Consider the following 18,077-nt stretch of genomic DNA (forward strand, 5'->3'; position numbering starts at 1 on the left):
TCTAGTTACCCAACAAATATACCTGAGTAGATGTTCCAAGTTGAATCAATTTACTTTAGATACTGCATTAACACAACAATTGAACAGTTTTCTTTATTGCTGTCTCAGCTCTTTGAATAACAGTCGAGCATACAGTGTTGCGAGAAAGAAACTGTCAAAGCCCGAAAGCCTGGATTCTCTTGAATCAGTCATCTGATAGTGAGTGATAAGAACTCAGTGTTTGATTTGAGGTGGTGTTTCCTGCTCTCTCTATACATCGGTGAAGATGCCCCACTGTGGTTGTGAGAGTCCAGAGCATGAGATAGAATCCGGGACCCTAACTTCAACATGCACTCACCGATTAATTCCACAGCAGAAGACTGGTCCGGACCTGCTTCTATCCAGATAATAATAGTAGCTGGCGTTTCCAATAATATCTCATTTTCAAGACATGAGTACAGACAACGATAAGCGACGCAATAGAGTTTTCAGCCTCATCGTGGATTGAACCGAATCGGTTGATACAAGGATGCGGGCTCGCCAACACGTATGTCGCATTCATCGTGGCTGAGCACCCTTCTGTAATCATAATTTGACTATTGAATCCCGCGATTGAGGATTAGTACAGCGCATCTGTGCAAAACATGATTTCCTCGACCCTGTTTGATGACGTGTTAAAATATCCCAGGATAGCCTCCCACTAGTGAAGCTTGGGCTTGAACGGTCTCATCCTAGTTTCAGCCTCTGACCGAGCCCGGCTCCTCACGGTAGTTACGAGTATGGTCACTGCATAGCCTCAATCAGTCAGCTTCGAGTAGATGGACGAATATAGCGTACGCTGTACTGTAGTCAGGATAGAACAAGGAGAAGAAGACGAAGACGACGACGAACAATGGAGAAGATTGGCGGGGGATGGCCAAAGCGGTGGCGCTCACGTGACCGCCCGCCCGGCGTGGCTGGTGATTTGTTGCGTTCTTAGACCGAACTTAGGGGCATAACAACAATCAAACACTACTGACAGACCGACTTGCTCTGATCATACCTACATTCCTTTACACCAACTGAATTATCAGATGCATGTGCTTTGATCGGCTACCTCAGAATACTATACTACACATATCTCTGCTGCTGCGCACCAGAACGAACGATTCCCGGGGGATGCCCTCAGGACGACCAGCCATTGTTTCCCAAAACTGCTCCGCCGCTATTGTTGTGTCTCACCTCCAATTCCCACCGTGCCTGAGTCTGGCCCCCCTCGGCTCCCCGCATCTCTAAAAGGTGTAAGTCCTGACAAAGAGTTGTTCTTGTCACTCGAGCTGCTCGACTCTTGTTTCTGACAATTCGCACGTTTTATAGCGACCGTGATTTCTGTGTTGTGCCCTGACTCCTCTTGGCGCCGATCACCCACGGACCGTATGCTCGCTCGTGTGTGTACATGGTCTGACCATTGATCGCCTCCCACCAAGAAGCTCGATTCAAAAATAAAGGAGGAACAAACGAGACGAGAGAATAAACTTAATTTTACATCGTGGAATCGTTTATGGCTTAAAGAAGTCTTTCAAACTCGTTGCTGACTGCGGCCCTTTCGTGTTCGACGACCCCTTGTTCGGCGGTCTGGTTATGAAACCGGCACGATCGACGCCAGAAAACACAAACACGACCCAATAAACGCTGCAAGTCAATATTTTACAAGCAGATAAAACTCACACGATCACCATGCCCGATCGAACCTTACCCGACATTCTTATGCCGGGCAATGGCGGCTCTGCGAGTCCTCGGCCTTGGGGAAATGGTGCAGGATCAAATTCACAAACAAACTCGCCCATATCTCCCATTGAAGGACACTTACCATTTGAACGAGCGCCTCCAGGCGGTACTCCGTTAGCGAACGCCGCTCCTGCGCCCTCTGCACCTGCACCTCCTGCACCTCCTGCGCCCACATATCAGCCAGACAGCCGTGTTGGAAGAAATCCCTCCGATCCCGACGGACAAGAGTTTGATGAACAGCGTGACATTTCAGCACCAAGGGAAAGGTCTCGACCCAATCGACGGACCTGCAAGAAGTGCGGTGAACCTCTGACCGGACAGTTCGTGCGCGCTTTAAACGGGACGTTTCATTTGGAATGCTTTAAATGTCATGTAAGTTTTTATTCTGTCGACTGGCTTGGAATACATGTTTGCATCGGAATAATTGCTAATTTTTTGTTAGGACTGCGGAAAAGTCGTTGCTTCCAAGTTCTTCCCCGTCGACGCCGAAGACGGTAGTGGACAATACCCATTGTGTGAGACCGATTATTTTCGAAGACTGAATCTCCTGTGCCATGAGTGTGGTGGTGCTCTAAGAGGCTCCTACATCACAGCCCTCGATCGCAAATATCATATTGAGCATTTCACCTGCTCCGTCTGTCCAACAGTCTTTGGTGCTCAAGACTCCTACTACGAACATGAAGGAAATGTATACTGTCATTATCACTATTCGACCCGATTCGCCCAAAGGTGTAACGGGTGTCACACCGCGATCCTCAAACAGTTCGTCGAAATCTTCCGCAATGGCCAGAACCAACATTGGCACCCGGAGTGCTATATGATTCATAAATTTTGGAATGTGAGGCTAGCACCGGCCGGTCAACTTCTCGACAGTTCCACATTAGATAATGAAGCAACAGAAGCTGACCGTGAAAAAATCCGCAAACGGGAAGAACAAATGGAAGAGAAGGTGTACAAAATTTGGAGTATTCTGTCGACATTTGAGGAATCTTCGGCTGCTTGCATCTCCGAGATGCTTCTCCATGTCAGCAATGGGGCTTACGTGGATGGAGTTTTAGTCGCCAAAAGTTTCATTTCGCATGTAGAGATTCTTTTTGCAGCCATCGATATGTTGGCTACTTTGTTGAAGGAGCAGGGCTTGAAAGGTATGGATCATCGCGCCGTCAAGGACGAAGCAACTAACATCGATCATCTAGATCTATCATATGCGCGCGAGGCAAAGCTGTTATGCAAGAAAATCGTCGCTTTCTTCTCGCTTCTATCAAAGACACAAGAAACTGGAGTGAGGAAGCTGGGCGTAACACAAGAACTTCTCTCTTTAGTTACTGGTCTCGCCCATTACCTTAAGCTTCTCATTCGCATAGGTTTGCAAGGTGCTTTGAAGCTCGAAAGAGAAAAGGATACAGTTCAAGGCCTTTTTGGATTCCTGAACCATCTCGAGCACAGCCTTCAAGGCCTCAAACTCGCTGAAGAAGGACCGACAGATCTTATGGCTGGTGTCACTGTTTTGGCGGATCAGTACTCTGATTGCTGTACAGCATGTAAAGAACCTATCGACGACGCGTGCATCATACTAGATGACAAGAGATGGCACACCAAGCCCCCTCACCTTGCTTGCAGTCATTGCCAAAAGGATCTTACCGTGGATCTTCCCGAGGCCGTGTGGAGTGAGAAGGATCAGCGTCCCTATTGCAATAACTGTGCTTTTAGTCTAGGACGAGCACCGGATGCCCAAGCCGGATTCAAGAACGTCACCAAGCTTGTCCAGTACGTGTTCTTACTGCAGGTCGCTCTTGCCAGGCTTCTCTCCGTATTACGATCTAGTGGTACCCTTCCCCACAGTACAGGTAATGAATTCAACCCACCCTCATGAAGTCCAACGCTCATTTTTTCGGTAGACGATCCTAATCTTAACGACTACGATGCAAATGAAGGCCATCGCGTGGAACCCTCTGCTGGATTAACAGCAGCCAATCCTAGAGCAGCAAACACCCGCTCACGGTCTTTTACGGGGGCTTCCAAGAGTGAAGAGTCTTCATCTCTAGAGCAGACTGTTGGTGAGATGCGTCGACTGAGGTCTATTCGCAATGAAAGAACCTTGTCTACTACTTACAAGAGAGCTCGAGCATCGAGAATCATTGACGGCCCCCAAGGAAGCAGTGTGCGCCCGGGATCTTCAGGTGGCGATGGTACTGATCCAAGGAATCCTGGTTTTCAAATTATTGAAGAGAAAGATTCAAATGGAGAACCAGTGAACGAGTTACATTTTGGTGCGCAAGATGCACTGACTTTGGACGATATCCCTCGGATTGTAGCAGCTGAACAAGCCAAAGAGCAGCGACCTAACGCGTCGAGATATGCTGGGACTAATCTCGTCGGTGCGGACGATTACCAGGCTAGGTTTGTTCCAGGTCATCAACGAGAAGTGTCTGGCGGTCAAGACCAAATTCCTATTGATGCTACTGGAATGAAGGCGAAGAAATACTTTTCAGAACTATCAGCTCTTGAGTATTTTATTGTCAGACATGTTGCGGTGCTTTCCATGGAACCACTTTTGGAAGGTCACTTTAATCTGGAGGAGCTGCTGTCGTTGATCGAGTCACGCAAGCCTACTGTTTGGAACCTCTTTGGACGTGCATTCAACAAGGAGGGCAAGAAGGTCGGCAAGAAGAAGGGTATCTTCGGTGTCAGTCTGAACAGCCTTGTCGACAAAGAGGGTGCCGAATCCACACATGGAGTTGGTCCAGGTGCTCTACGAATCCCTGTTCTTATTGATGATGCTGTATCGGCAATGCGTCAAATGGACATGTCGGTGGAGGGCGTTTTCCGAAAGAACGGCAACATTCGACGATTGAAGGAGCTCGCAGAGCTGATTGACAACAAATACGAACAAGTCGACCTCAATAGAGAGAGTCCAGTCCAGGTGGCCGCTCTAGTGAAGAAGTTCCTTCGTGAGATGCCAGATCCTCTTTTGACATTTAAACTCCACCGTCTTTTTGTTATTTCACAGAGTAAGTCACCCTGTCTTGGTAACCGTCCGGTGCTGATACTCACGCTTAATAGAAATTGCGGACGCTGAAAAAAGGAAACGCATATTACACTTGACCTGCTGCTTACTACCCAAAGCTCATCGGGACACTATGGAGGTCCTCTTTGCTTTCCTTAGCTGGGCGGCTTCATTTTCTCATGTCGATGAAGAGTCTGGCAGTAAGATGGATATCCACAACTTGGCCACCGTCATGACACCAAATATTCTATATCCAAATACGAAAATGGCCAGCATGGACGAGAGTTTCTTGGCTATCGAGGCAGTTGCTTCTCTAATTGCATACAACGATGTCATGTGCGAGGTATGTATTATCTGCCGTAATCCTTATTTTGCAACACTGACAGGAATAGGTTCCCGAGGATCTTCAGTTGATTCTCAACGATACTAGTTTCTTCAAGGACAGTGCCGATATCACGACCAAAGAGATTCTCAAGAGATATGGTGACTTTGGCAAGGGTGTTGTCGCTCAACGAGTAACGCCAAGTATCGAAAACAGCTCCGGCTCTGCCCGTGGCAACAACACACCCGTCACTGCTCGCATTGAAACCGATCCTTCCCAAGCAGCAGCATGGCAGATGCAGAGCTCTGTACGACATGTCCAAGCGCCAGGAGGGCCAGCGTATACAGCAATGCCTACCAATCATCATGGCGAGAATGGTGCACCAGAACAATACCGCGCTCGAAGTGCTAGTGCTGGCAGTCAGAGACAAGCTATGCCACAGTCCGATGCGGAGCCCCTTCCATACCGTCCTCATCCCGGTACAGGTCCCATGGGCGTAGCTGGTTAACTCAGATACACTTCGTTTATATCAACATGTTTTGCTATTCATTTTATTTCTTTTCTTTTCATTGCACGGGTGCAACATTTAACGAACAGCCAGCGTTTTACTGAAAGTTGGGTGCTTGCTAAGGAAGAAGGCGTTGATTCGTATTACTTCGTGACGAGGCCATTGCATTGGTGAGCCAGCATGACAGGCGTGAGATTTTTTCTTCTTTGGTTTTCTTCAAAAGAAGGGCATTTTGCAAGCTCAACCATTTGTTTTTCTTTCTATAATATTCTCCTTGGCACGGGTCTGGCTGAATCATTCCTCATACTTTTGTTCTTCTCTTTGAAAGATGATTATATTCATTCGATATTGAACTCTGCATCACAGTTCAGGTGCTTTATATTCCATTTCTCTTTTTTTGCTTGCCTGACACGATTCCCAATGAGAGGCTACTTTACTTTTTATAGGAATCTATGAATTATCTTCTCAGTTCGGCCTGATCTTCTCATCCATCAAGTATCAATCATCTAACCTCTTTCAGTTCTGACTAAAAACATCACCAATCCCCCTTCCACTCCGGCAACTTCCCCAACCCAGTCCGCTGCTTAATAGCCTTGGGGGTTTGCCACAACTTCATCGTCTCGAGACGATGCTCCCTCCTTGTTCCCACTGAATGGCGTCCCCAATACGGCCCGATTATAACTACTAACAAACACCATCTTATTGGATTGCATTGGATTTAGCTGGTGGTATACAGAATCCATGCTACGATGCATGTCAACTCAGCCAAACCTGTTACTATCAGTAGCTATGTCGGTTTTAAACACAGAACCGCGGTCAATCTCCGTCTCACCCACTACGTACATATCGTACTTTGGAAATTCGGTTGATGAGCAATGGTGGCATTACTATTTGGCAATGAATAATCGATGTCGTAAGCTGGGATGCAGACAACCATTCAAGTGAGTTGACGGATTTAACTAGCCTAAGGGATATCGGGGTATACGGATGATAGAGATATCACTCAGGATAGTTACATTCAACATAAAAACAAAATGCATTGCTAGTTAACTACACCGGATTATACAAGCCATTAACATTAACGCCTGAGCCACCCGTCGCCGGTTTAAAAAAAGTACCCAAGCGAAACAATATTCTAAACAGACTCAAAATGCAAAAAAAAATAACTCCGCTCTAGAACTTATGCCAAGTTCTCCCCAAAAACCAAGCCCTTGTTCCCGATTTATCATGGTATAGTATTGTTGCAAGTGTTCATACTTGCGCGCGCCTGCGGAGCACTCTGCCAGTAGTAGCTGCATCCGCACCGGCCTTTTTTGCTGCCACAGCCGTGCGCTTCGCGGCAGCAGCAGTAGCAGCGGAAGGACCCTGGCTACGATTCAGCGTCGCTCGTTTCGCAGCTGCACTTGAAGTCGTCGCAGTAGGACGCTGAGTGCCCCGTGTAGGTTTAACAATAGTCGTGCTGGTAGACATGTTGGATGATGTAGTGCTGGTGCTCATATTCCGATTGTGCTGTCGCGAAGGGTTTCCTGCTGGTGACTTAGGAATGGCGGAGCTAGATGGCTTGACAGTCGTCCTCTTTATTTGGGCGGTCGTTTTGGTTCGTCGAATACTTGGCGTTGGAGACGCTGCCTTTGCTTCGGGTCGCGTAGCGCGGGCACGAGCATCTTCAATCATGGCTTTCAGAGGACTGGCAGGCTTCAATGGCGAGGTAGGTCGTGACATATACGTGGCCTTGCTGGGAGATGCGATGAGTGGTGATTGCTTGTATGTGCGCGAGTTTGATGATTTCGGCGAAAGGACCTTGGTTTCCGCGTCCCGAAGCACTTGAGACACAGATCGTGGCTGACCAGAGGCAGCCGGGTTACCGCGCTTCTTTGGGTTTTCAAGAGGGACGTGGGCCTCAGGGACTGGTGCATTCTCTTTATCCGAGTAGCTACCAACATTGCTGGTTTGCTTTGGGCGACGAGATGGAGATTTCGTCGCGCTGAGAATTGGATACTCGACATCTTTCTGTTTCTTGGTCGCGACTGGGCTTTTCATAGCCTTTGAAGGGACAGCTGACTTCTTTGGGGATTGTAGATGAGGACCAGTGCTGTATTTCTCGAGAAGTACTCCCATGAGAGTTTTTCGTAGCGAGATAGGAATGCGATTTACTCGTCTTTCAATTCGCGATCGGAGATCTTGAGCTTGGAGGGCATATTGGGCGCGTAATCGGCGGGCTCGTTCTGTGACTGTACACGGTTTAGTATATCAAACAAGTGGAGTGCATTCAGTCCGTGGGGAGGTAAAGTGAGACGCACTTTCTAACTGTAGGTTATCAATTAATGCCTGTTTCTGACGCTGACTGATCTTTAATTTCTTGCGAGCTGGACTGCTGGAAGGCGTTGTGACTTGGTCTTGGTTGAAAGCGTCACGCTCTGGCTCGGGGGACTTGCGCTTCCTCCACGTGGAAGCAGACATTGTGGTATTTGCGGTGGATAATTCAATTATCAGGATGAGATGGCTGTTGGTATAGAAAATGGCGTGTGGCTCAGCTGCAATTGAGCTGAAAAGGTCGTGGTAGTGGCCGGTGGTGGTGGAAAGTCGCGTGTGGAGAGTCCAGGGTGCGCGTCTGAAGTAGAGCAAAGCGGATAATGTAGAGAGGAAGAGACCGCGAGTAAACAAAGAGATTGGAGAGTGGAGGGCCAGTCCAAAAGCGGACTAGCTTGGGGTCGACTTGGCGGCGAGCTTCATCATTGCTCATCCACCATACCGCCTTCCTCTATCTGACCAACACAGCCCAATCCATCACCATCACCATCACGAGAGCTTTGTTTAAGACATCGTTTAGCTGCATCTTCCATTTGCATTTCCATATTGATTCAGGAATCTTCTGTCACCCTTGTTCTGTCTTCATCCAGCACTCTTTATTTATCGCCAGAGCTACACATTGAGCTTCGAGCTCACCCGCCGTCAAGATGGTTTTGGAAGCAACGATGGTTATGTTAGTTTTCTTCCTATCCAGAATCTGCTCTGGTTTATGCTGACTCTCCCAGTGTCGATAATAGCGAGCCCAGCAGAAACGGCGACTATACGTAAGCTCCCCGAGCGTTACCTCCACCCGATCGCCTGCTGACCTTTCCAGTGCCACACGATGGCAAGCACAGATCGATGCCGTGGGTGTCATTGTCTCTGCAAAGATTCGAGCAAATCCACAGTCTGCGGTCGGCCTCATGAGTATGGGTGGTAACGGACCAGAAGTTCTCTCGACCTTTACAGACGATTTCGGCAAGATCTTATCAGGACTGCATCGCACCAAGATTCACGGAAAGTCACATCTCGCATCGAGTATACAAGTTGCCGGCGTACGTCTTCTTAAACACTTACAAGTGCCTACATGGCTGGATATATGCTGACAGCGATACAGCTAGCTTTAAAGCATCGCTCGGAGAAAGCCCAACGACAAAGAATAATCGTCTTCTCATGCGCCCCCGTAACCGAGGACGAGAAATCGCTCATCAAACTCGCCAAAAGAATGAAGAAGAACAACGTATCTATTGATGTCGTCGCATTCGGAGACTTGGACTCCGACACCACAAAGAAACTAGAGGCATTCGTCGAAAATGTCAAAGGAGGCGACGGTTCGCACTTGGCCATTATCCCCCCCGGCCCGAACCTACTCAGCGAGGAGCTCCTGGTTACTCCAATTATGGGCGGCGAGCCTGGCGCCGGTGTTGGCGGTGGAGACGAAGGTGGTGATGGATTCGGGTTCGAAGACGCCGCGGAGAACGATCCCGAGCTTGCTTTTGCTTTGCGATTGTCGCTGGAGGAAGAGAAGAACAGGCAGGAGAAGGAAAGGCGAGAACGTGAAGAGCAGGAAGGTAAATCTGCGTTGGAGAATATTCCCGAAGAAACCAAGGACGGCGGCGAGTCATCCAAGGATAATGATAAGATGGACACTGTTTAGGCGCACCTCTTAGGACGAATGAGCGTTATATAGTCCTAGCACTTGAATGTAACCTTAGATAGTACAATTTCCATCAAGCGACATGCCACAATTCTCTCATTCAGACTACAGACGCTTTATAAAGATTATGCCCTCCCCCGTAACCACGTCCCCATATGCCGATCAAAGGCCTCACATCGTATCGGCATCTCCAACTGATAAAACGGATTCTTCATCACATAATCTGCATATAACTCATACACCTTTTTCATCACGGTGTCGATATTGGTCATCAATGGGTCGGTAAAGAGGAGGAATTTCGTGCCCGTCAGCGTCTGGAAACACGTAAGGCGGAAACGGTCGGTTTCGAGGACTTCAATGCCGGATTTGGGTTGCCCTGGTTCGGGGAGGGACCAGCTTGAGGATGTGGAGGGGGTGGTGGGTGTTGAGGAGGAGGTTGTAGGATTAGTTGCTGTTGGTATTCGGGGGGTGATGGAGCGGGTGATGGCGTGGACGCTGTAGACCATTGATCAGTAAAGCTTCACTAAAGTTCAAGCCGCTACCGTATGGTATACTGCCTTTCTGAGAGAGAGAGAGAGAGAGAGAGAGAGAGAGAGAGACGAACCCGTGAAATGTTCCCGCTAGAACTAGGTAGTCGTTTGTAGAGAGCTTTTGCAGGCCAGCCTGGAATTCGCGTTGGTAGATGAGACCGCCGGCCTTGTTTATGATGATGAGTGAGAAGACAGCCCTGGAAAAAAAGACGTTGTGGTTAGCGATGACCATTTGGGCACACGATTGGCTTAATGACAGCGAAGTGAGACGTACATGGCTGCAATGACAGAGCTCTGTCTATCTCAGGGAGAATGTGACGGTTATTGCCTGCACGGCATCACCACGATGCGATCTGTCGCTCCTGTTTGCCGCCTCGGTAGACCGACTTTAATCCAACGTCGTTTCTGTATCTCTCCCAAGATTCTCTTCTCGTGGCCTCTATTCGTTGTTCGACCGTGACGCTGAACTATACACACTCGTTTCTCTGTCCCATCTCTCCGCAATTCTAAGAGTGGAAGCTGTGATAAGCGGAGTTAGGTACGGTAGTTAACTTACTTGGCGCCCACTGACCAATAGCCTACAAGTATGCCCGTACTATGTCGACACTGGTCAGGTCAGGTACCCAGGTAGGAATCAAATTTGGCTTTTCTCAAGAAATATATCTATTTAGATATAGAGATATGTATACTTTTGATATTCGACTACACCTTCACAACCTATGCTTTGTTGAGACTATTGGTCCTTGAAATCTTGAATCGGTGCGCAATAGGTATATTTACCTACCCGACCTCATACTCCTTCCCCTCAAGTTCTGCATCATCATCAAGAAGCGCATAGAAGGACCTCAAGGAATGAAGTGCCTCTCCTCTCCAGCTGTCTTCTGAAGCCCATAAATTGGCCACAATACTCCCGAGACCACGACTTCTCGATTTCAGACCCCGCGCAGAGACGAACAATGCAGGGCTTCCCCTTTGAATGAGTATACTTATCAAGACCTATGACCCGACGACATGCACATACGCCTGCTGGCAGTTGAGTATGTTATGATATAGAGGCTTTCCTGGGCCCAAATTGAAACACCTGCATTCTGGCTGGATCACACACTTTCCGAGAGCTGCATCAAGAGGCCAATTGGACATACGTATTACAACAGCTAATAGGGACCCTGTAACTCGACGCTCTAGACTCCTATACACGACAGAAGCTAGATCCGGAATCACTTATGAGGCTCAGTTGTGGGCAAATGGAGAGAAGGCTCGTGGAATTCCACTAGATAAATAAAATCCAGAAATCACTGATGGCTCAAAAATAATTGTCTTTGCAAAATACCGGAGATTACAGGATGGAAGAGAGCCTTATCATTATCGGTGGTATGAAGAGAAAACAGTAGACCACTGCCATGAGACATCTACCGGTATGTCATGGTAACACAATGGGCAATAGTTAGTAGGTGATAGTACGTATTACTATCTAGGCATAGACTATAGATTCATCTATTAGTTTATTTTCTGGGGATGCCTAGGGAGAGGGAGAAGTTTACCCAAAAGCAAAAGCAAAAAAAAAAGCATAACGCGACAAGCCGACAGAACATGCAACGATTTCCAAAAGAGTGGATTCAGTGGAGGATCTCGGCGCATTGCACTTATGCCCTGTTCTAGCAACTAGTTCAACTAGTTCAAGCGTACACAGAAAATAATGAAATCAAAGGATCAGACGCCAACTTAACTCCCCGGTTATCTACGGCCACATGATTCAGCTTTTGAGGCGGACGTCTGGCGAGAACACTAAACTACGTACTGACTATACTGCGTATAGGTGTCGCCCTGCAACCCTGGTTGCCCAGGTGAATCTTGGGCGACTCCAGGGCAAACTGGCGTTACGCCTCGCGGAGCCCGGGTGAAGGCGAAGGATCTACACTGCGCGTCCAGTAGTTACTTTGTTAGGTTAGTTTACGTGGTAGGATCAGAATTGAATAAATGACTCAAGTGCCCTTAGTGCGGATGCCGATTCTGGTCATGTCGACCGACCGACAGTTGCGCTACTCCAGACGCAGTATATACTGCTGGAGTCTCCATTGATAACGGTTTGCGCCGGCGTCGTCAGCTCCGGGATCTGGACGTAATAAACCTTGGTTCTTGTTTCATCCATTGTTCAAGGGACGAACTGATCCGGCGAACATACACATCTTCGAGATAGCGCAACCCAAGCCGCCCGAGCAAATCCGGATGGATGATCGACTGAGCCTCACTACCTACGTAGTAGGTAGACCCCCATGCCAAAAGGACGGGAACTATCAAGAGGAGTGTCCGGGATCCTATACGTAGTACAGATCTGACTTGATCTTCATTGGCCCATTGTTCGGCAAGGTGGTGATGCTGTTCCTGGCCTGATTTGACGCATTGGCAAGCAACAGCAAAAACCAAGGCAAACACATAGCATTCTGTAGTAGGTAATCTAGAACGTGGGCGACGGCGCATGTCTTTCATTTTACCATCTCCACCACCTCCACTATTTAGCAACCTCATTTGAATTAGTTACATGACTCGGAAAGGAAGCACACGCGTCAATTAGGAAACGGCTTTAAAGAGAAAAAAAAAAGCAAAGCGTTAATCTTTAACAACACACTCTATGCAGGGGCTGGTTGTGTTACTGTCAGTGTCCAATGCTTGACGATGATTGCTCGGCTGTGCAATCGAACGTTATTCCCGCATTGCATCGCCGGATGGACAGACAATCTAGAACAGATGAGCGCAAGAAGGAAGCGAGGGAAAAAAAAAAAAAGTACTCTGTAAACTTTGATCAATAGTTCTTCTAAGCGAAATATGCGCTGTTCAGTGTTCACTGTTTCCTACCCTGGTACTCGGTACGTCTACGACGTAGAGATTCTCGCCCAATTCGGAAAACCGCCGTGCGAGAGATAGATTGGTGGCTGCAATACTTGCAAGGGGGGGGGGGGGGGGGTGGTCTAGCTAGTACTGCGAGTAGTTTTCCAGGAATCCAGACAACCTTTGGGGCCGAATGGAGGCGAGTCGGGTGTACTCACTACTCAGGTGATCGGACTTGAGCGCCCACTCACAGTTTAATGTGGCACAGCTGCAGCGATGGGCGCGTCGCATGTGCGGGAAAATGTATGAAATACTGTAGTTTCTGGCAATAGAGTTCTACATAGCGTGTATGCTATTTGAGACAGTTTCCCTGGGAGGGTACTGCCGCGTTCCTGAACGCTACCTGACGTCTGTATCGATGAGGAAGCCTATATTACGGGACATCTTATGCATGGATCATGAGCTGAAAACATCCCTACAGAGTTTCTTCCACCCTTCTGGGAGGAGGGAGTTAGATGATCTCGATGGGGCCCCCGCACGGTCTCCGGGGAACGATTTGGGCGTCTTAGTCTGACACTTCTCTGTAGTACGTCCAGTAGTGGGAGGCTAAGCAGCCCATCATCCGGCTTGTCGCGCCTCCACAGAAATTGCCCTTGACGTTTCCCATCTTAGCAGTATCACGCCTGGGCCAATTGGCGTCCGCTTGATTACGTCTTGGCTGGCACATGGCGGTGGCTTAACTGGCTTTCTTATCTCCTCAGCAACCTAGACTACTCCGTACTCGTAGTAGTATGTACCCCCCCCCGTATACCTCGTTCGCCCAAAGACTGGTACCGACATGGCCGGACTTCGACCTAGTGTCGTTAGTTAGACGTCGCAAGATGAGCGCTGATTCGAACCATCGTTGGGAACACAAAGTGAGCCGTGAACACTGACTTAATTGGTGATAGCGTGCTCGCAGGAAGATGCACCTCCCGTCTCAAGTCTGTCTAGACTCGCAGCCACCACTTACTCTTACTACGTACAGTAGGTTGAGATGATGGCTAGGTATGGTATGACACAGACCGTCGGCGTCTTCTGCGTCTTGTCTCCCACCCACGTAACTCTCCGACGCGGCGGGCTAGACTAAGTCTAGTTCTGTCCGTTTACAGAGTACTCGTAGGATGATTCTAAGTTCTCACACTGTAAGCGCCGGTCAAGGCAGAGTTCCGACTCAGTAGGTAACTAACTAACCAATCATCTGGTTTACTAACCCGCAAGTCCGGCTAGCTTAGTCTACATTCGCCAGCATTACTACGAGGATACGTACTAACTATAATAATATTATTTATTTATGTTTGACATTGGCGCTAATAATTTAGCACGAGGACTACGGAGTTCAGCATCACACGCTACGTGTACGGAGCAGTCAGTAGTGTAGTTAGCCAAATGGTTAGATCGACCATGACAGGACCCTGGACGAACCCGGGTGAGATGGCAGCCCGTCCCGAATCACATCACTTCGTTCAGCAGACAGGGGTCCAAGCTCGGGATTTGTTTCTTCTCTTCTCATGCTGGCAGTACGTACGGAGTATGTACGTAGTACACACTCAAAAAGCAAATACAAGACAAACCACGTTTCTGAAAAGGTTGCTTTCTTGCCGATCATCCACGTTCGTCTTTCCGACAATGATTCTGGTGGCTTGACGCCGGCTGTAAGAAATTAGAACACTGCAGGCCCCTTCTACCGCATACGAGAACTGTGCAGTAAGGGGGTTGGATTTCGCGTAGCTGTAGGATGTAGGATAACCACAATTCGGAAACTTCATGCTCTGTATGCATGGTTGAATATGCTTGTGTGACCAGACTCCAGAGACCCTACTTCTGCTCCACTCGTCTGTTTTCCTGCCAATGATCAAGCAAAAACCAGATGCAGGCACGGGCGAAGACAGAAAGAAGAAATCGCCAATCGAGTGACGACTGAAACGAGCGCCGCAAGCCCCATGTCAGACTAGTGTCCTTTGCTAGGGTCATGTCGGACTCTGGCAGAGACCGAACTGATAACCGGTAACCCAGCAGTCTGAACGAGTTGGGTGGTTGCGGCTCAAATGGTTGGTTCTGGATTCGCTACCAGACACCCAGGATTCTACTTCCCCATCGACAGTCTAATGGACAATTGAGAACCTAACAAACTTAGGCGAAGGGGGCTAACTGCATGCAAGTGAACAAGCTCCGACCTGATTCGTCAGGTTTGTCTTTGAGCGGACTGATTAACTCAGTAGGGACGATTTAGATGCATATCTTATTTTGTCAAGCGCGAGCTAGATCATAGAGGCTAAAGGTTAGTTTATAACTCTGGATTTGTGGAATGTGTTTATATAAAGTCAGCTGGCCACTCGCACCATCTGAAAATGGATGACGAACAATGAATTTCGTTCTTATTCATTCCTCTTTCAAGCAACAGCTGCATTATTTGATTGATTGTCTCTTTCTTTACACATCCGAAACGCAGTCTACCTGAGTAGATTTGCATACGCCCACCATGCCTTGGGTGGATGCCTCGTCCTCTCCACTCTTTCCAGGAAACGATCTTGAAAATAGAATGATGCTACACATGGCCTCTCCACCTTTGGATGCAATCCCTCTGGGTCCACCGCCCATGGAACTGGACCATTCACACATCTATCAACCCTATGTGAACCTGGACCGAAGACTCCGTCTGGAGCAGGATATCCATCCCCTTATGGAATATGCCAGAGGATCCTTTTCTTCATACGCGGACGCAAAGGAGACTCATGGTACGTACCATCAACCACTTTCACGGGTCGTTAGAAAGGATAATGCTCCCATCGGAAGTCTCTACACTGGTGAATTTGATTATCCGTCACCGTCGTCCCTTGGAGTGGCCTCTATTTCTGCTGGTAATCGTTCCCCAAGTCCACCCGAGGCAGTAACGTCTGGATTCACAGATCCGTATTTTATGGCTGCTGGTTCGGGTTTTGCGAGGATGTGCTGGGGTGGTGGCGATGCTACAGAGTACAGATCTGTTATGCCACAAGAGACTTTGCATGGTAAGTCTTTGTTCACGAGGGGGAGGGGGGGGGGTTTGTCATCAAAATTGAGGCGCTAATAATCCTGCTGCTGATGCAGAACCTCTTTATCCGGAACCAATAACCCCAGTGGACGAGAAGGTGCCACAAACATTCAACCCTCGTGCGAGCTTCTACCACCCGCGGGACGAAACCCTCATCGACAACGACAACGTTGACGCCGACGGCGAACCTGATGCGATGTGTATCGAGCGTGAGGATTCAAACCCAATATTAACTGATCAGAAAATTTCGGCCAAAATGCCTCCCAAGACAAAGAGAGGCCGATGCGAGAGCGGTGGTAGCAGTAGTAGTAATAGTCGGAAGTGCGCCGCAGTCGCCGCAACAACTGCAATTCCCAAATCGCCCATCCGCAAACGCTTTGCTGTTGCATCACGCAAATCAAACCAAACCTCTACAAGAAACACCAAGGCTCACGTAGTCAAAGGCTCGACCTCGTCATCTTCTGCCGCCACCACCACCGAAAAAAGATACAGCTGCAGCTTCAAACAATACGGCTGCGAAAGCACATTCAGCACCAAAAACGAATGGAAGCGCCACTTTGCCTCGCAACACCTCAAACTCGAATACTACCGCTGCGACCTCAAGGGCTGCGATATCACATCCAAGGGACCGAATGATTTCAACCGCAAGGATTTGTTTACTCAACACCTTCGTCGGATGCATGCCCCCTGGACTGGGCGCAAAACTGCCGCCACGGCCGCGGAAAGGGCGGACTTTGACAAGACGCTTGACGAGCATGCGCTTCGTTGCAGTCATAAGCCACGCAATCCACCGGCCAAAACGAGTTGCGGTATGTGCAACAACTTAGTGTTTGAAGATTGGTCGAAACGCATGGAACATATGAGTCAGCATTATGAGCGCGACCCTCACTTCGAGGAGGCGAGGGACGAGAATCTCGAGGCATGGGCGCTACAAGCTAAGATCTTGTGTCGGAGAGACTCGTCCTCGAGTGAGGTTATGTTGGCTGATTTGGTTCATAAACGTCGTTAGGTAAGGTTATTTGCTTTGAAACTCGATACCCCCTCCCTTTTTGTTTGCATGGATATGGATACGGATACGGATATGGTTAGATATGGATACGGATATGGATATGGGTACACCGATGTAATGAATGACCTGATGAATGCGCGATGGATACAATTGTAGGAAAAGGCTGGTTTGGTTTTTCATATTGACGTGACTTGTTGTTTTACTTTGTGATGTTGTGTTATATTACCAAGGGATAGATTGTTTCGGGTCTGGGGATTGTTGTCTCTCTGTATAAGAATGATAATTTGATCTACGCTGTATTCGCTCAGCCTTTGAATCCATTGTTTCGATGCATTCCATGTACGAGATCACGATAGTCTTAGCTTCTTATTATTGGAAGTAAAGGATAATTCTGTGGTTCTCTTGCTGTCTGGAATGGGAAAATTGATGGTCATGGTGAAGCCGGCTGCATGCCAACCCAGAATATATACGTACGTACACCTTCAAGGGTGCGATTCTATTTCAATGCTGCTGACGTGTCAAGCGATGTATCCAAAGTGATAACTTGCATCAGAGGTAGCGTACATAACTTCGTGGTAACATCCACAGCCATACCCTACACTGCTACCTTTGTAGAGAGATCGAGTGAAACGATCAATGCCTGAGCATAACGACAGCCAGATAAATGCATACACAAGCCACTTCCTCTCGTGGCTTCTACATAAACATACGCCTAGATTCTCTCCTTGAGATATCATGCTATGTAGCCCCCACGTCAACTGGTCAGCGCATGACCTTTCGGGATCTGACTGCGTTCAAACCGTCATCTGTCATGTCATACTACATAAAGCTTGACAACCACAATGTTTCAAGATCTGCAGTTCTGGTCCGGGTCTGTGACAGATAAAACGCGGACTTTGGCTTTTATCCGCTGTACACCAGTCGAGAGCTGATGACCGGACACTACTTCGGCGGGGTTGTTATTTTTATATATCCTACATGCAACGTGTATCATCTAGCCCCGCCGTTCAAGGATAGGATGTCATCAAGCCTAGAATCGTGGACTATCATGCGAGAATGGTAGAACTTTATCGGTTTAGATGGATCTATTCTAGCTTCGTGGAGTATATC

General features: G+C 48.2%; 5 protein-coding genes across 5 annotated transcripts; 3 read left to right on the forward strand and 2 right to left on the reverse strand.

The window, feature by feature from the left end:
* Positions 1 to 1,695: 1,695 nt before the first annotated feature.
* EYB26_006439 (uncharacterized protein) lies at positions 1,696 to 5,583 on the forward strand (the record flags this gene model as incomplete). Its single annotated transcript, XM_054265715.1, has 6 exons — positions 1,696 to 2,118; positions 2,189 to 2,891; positions 2,943 to 3,593; positions 3,645 to 4,757; positions 4,810 to 5,096; positions 5,146 to 5,583. The coding sequence occupies 6 exons, from the start codon at positions 1,696 to 1,698 to the stop codon at positions 5,581 to 5,583; spliced, it is 3,615 nt and encodes a 1,204-aa protein (XP_054121690.1).
* A 1,251-nt stretch (positions 5,584 to 6,834) lies between these two features.
* EYB26_006440 (uncharacterized protein) lies at positions 6,835 to 8,043 on the reverse strand (the record flags this gene model as incomplete). Its single annotated transcript, XM_054265716.1, has 2 exons — positions 6,835 to 7,814; positions 7,884 to 8,043. 2 exons carry the CDS (start codon positions 8,041 to 8,043, stop codon positions 6,835 to 6,837), a joined length of 1,140 nt encoding a protein of 379 aa, XP_054121691.1.
* Positions 8,044 to 8,540: 497 nt separating this feature from the next.
* On the forward strand, positions 8,541 to 9,529 carry EYB26_006441 (uncharacterized protein; the record flags this gene model as incomplete). Its single annotated transcript, XM_054265717.1, has 4 exons — positions 8,541 to 8,566; positions 8,619 to 8,657; positions 8,708 to 8,927; positions 8,990 to 9,529. The coding sequence occupies 4 exons, from the start codon at positions 8,541 to 8,543 to the stop codon at positions 9,527 to 9,529; spliced, it is 825 nt and encodes a 274-aa protein (XP_054121692.1).
* Positions 9,530 to 9,654: 125 nt separating this feature from the next.
* On the reverse strand, positions 9,655 to 10,553 carry EYB26_006442 (uncharacterized protein; the record flags this gene model as incomplete). Its single annotated transcript, XM_054265718.1, has 4 exons — positions 9,655 to 10,024; positions 10,134 to 10,256; positions 10,334 to 10,357; positions 10,537 to 10,553. The coding sequence occupies 4 exons, from the start codon at positions 10,551 to 10,553 to the stop codon at positions 9,655 to 9,657; spliced, it is 534 nt and encodes a 177-aa protein (XP_054121693.1).
* Positions 10,554 to 15,406: 4,853 nt separating this feature from the next.
* EYB26_006443 (uncharacterized protein) lies at positions 15,407 to 16,967 on the forward strand (the record flags this gene model as incomplete). The annotated part of the gene is made up of 2 exons (XM_054265719.1): positions 15,407 to 15,935; positions 16,015 to 16,967. 2 exons carry the CDS (start codon positions 15,407 to 15,409, stop codon positions 16,965 to 16,967), a joined length of 1,482 nt encoding a protein of 493 aa, XP_054121694.1.
* Positions 16,968 to 18,077: the final 1,110 nt, after the last annotated feature.

Source organism: Talaromyces marneffei, chromosome 5 (assembly GCF_009556855.1).
Source record: "Talaromyces marneffei chromosome 5, complete sequence".
Classification (NCBI taxonomy): domain Eukaryota; kingdom Fungi; phylum Ascomycota; class Eurotiomycetes; order Eurotiales; family Trichocomaceae; genus Talaromyces; species Talaromyces marneffei.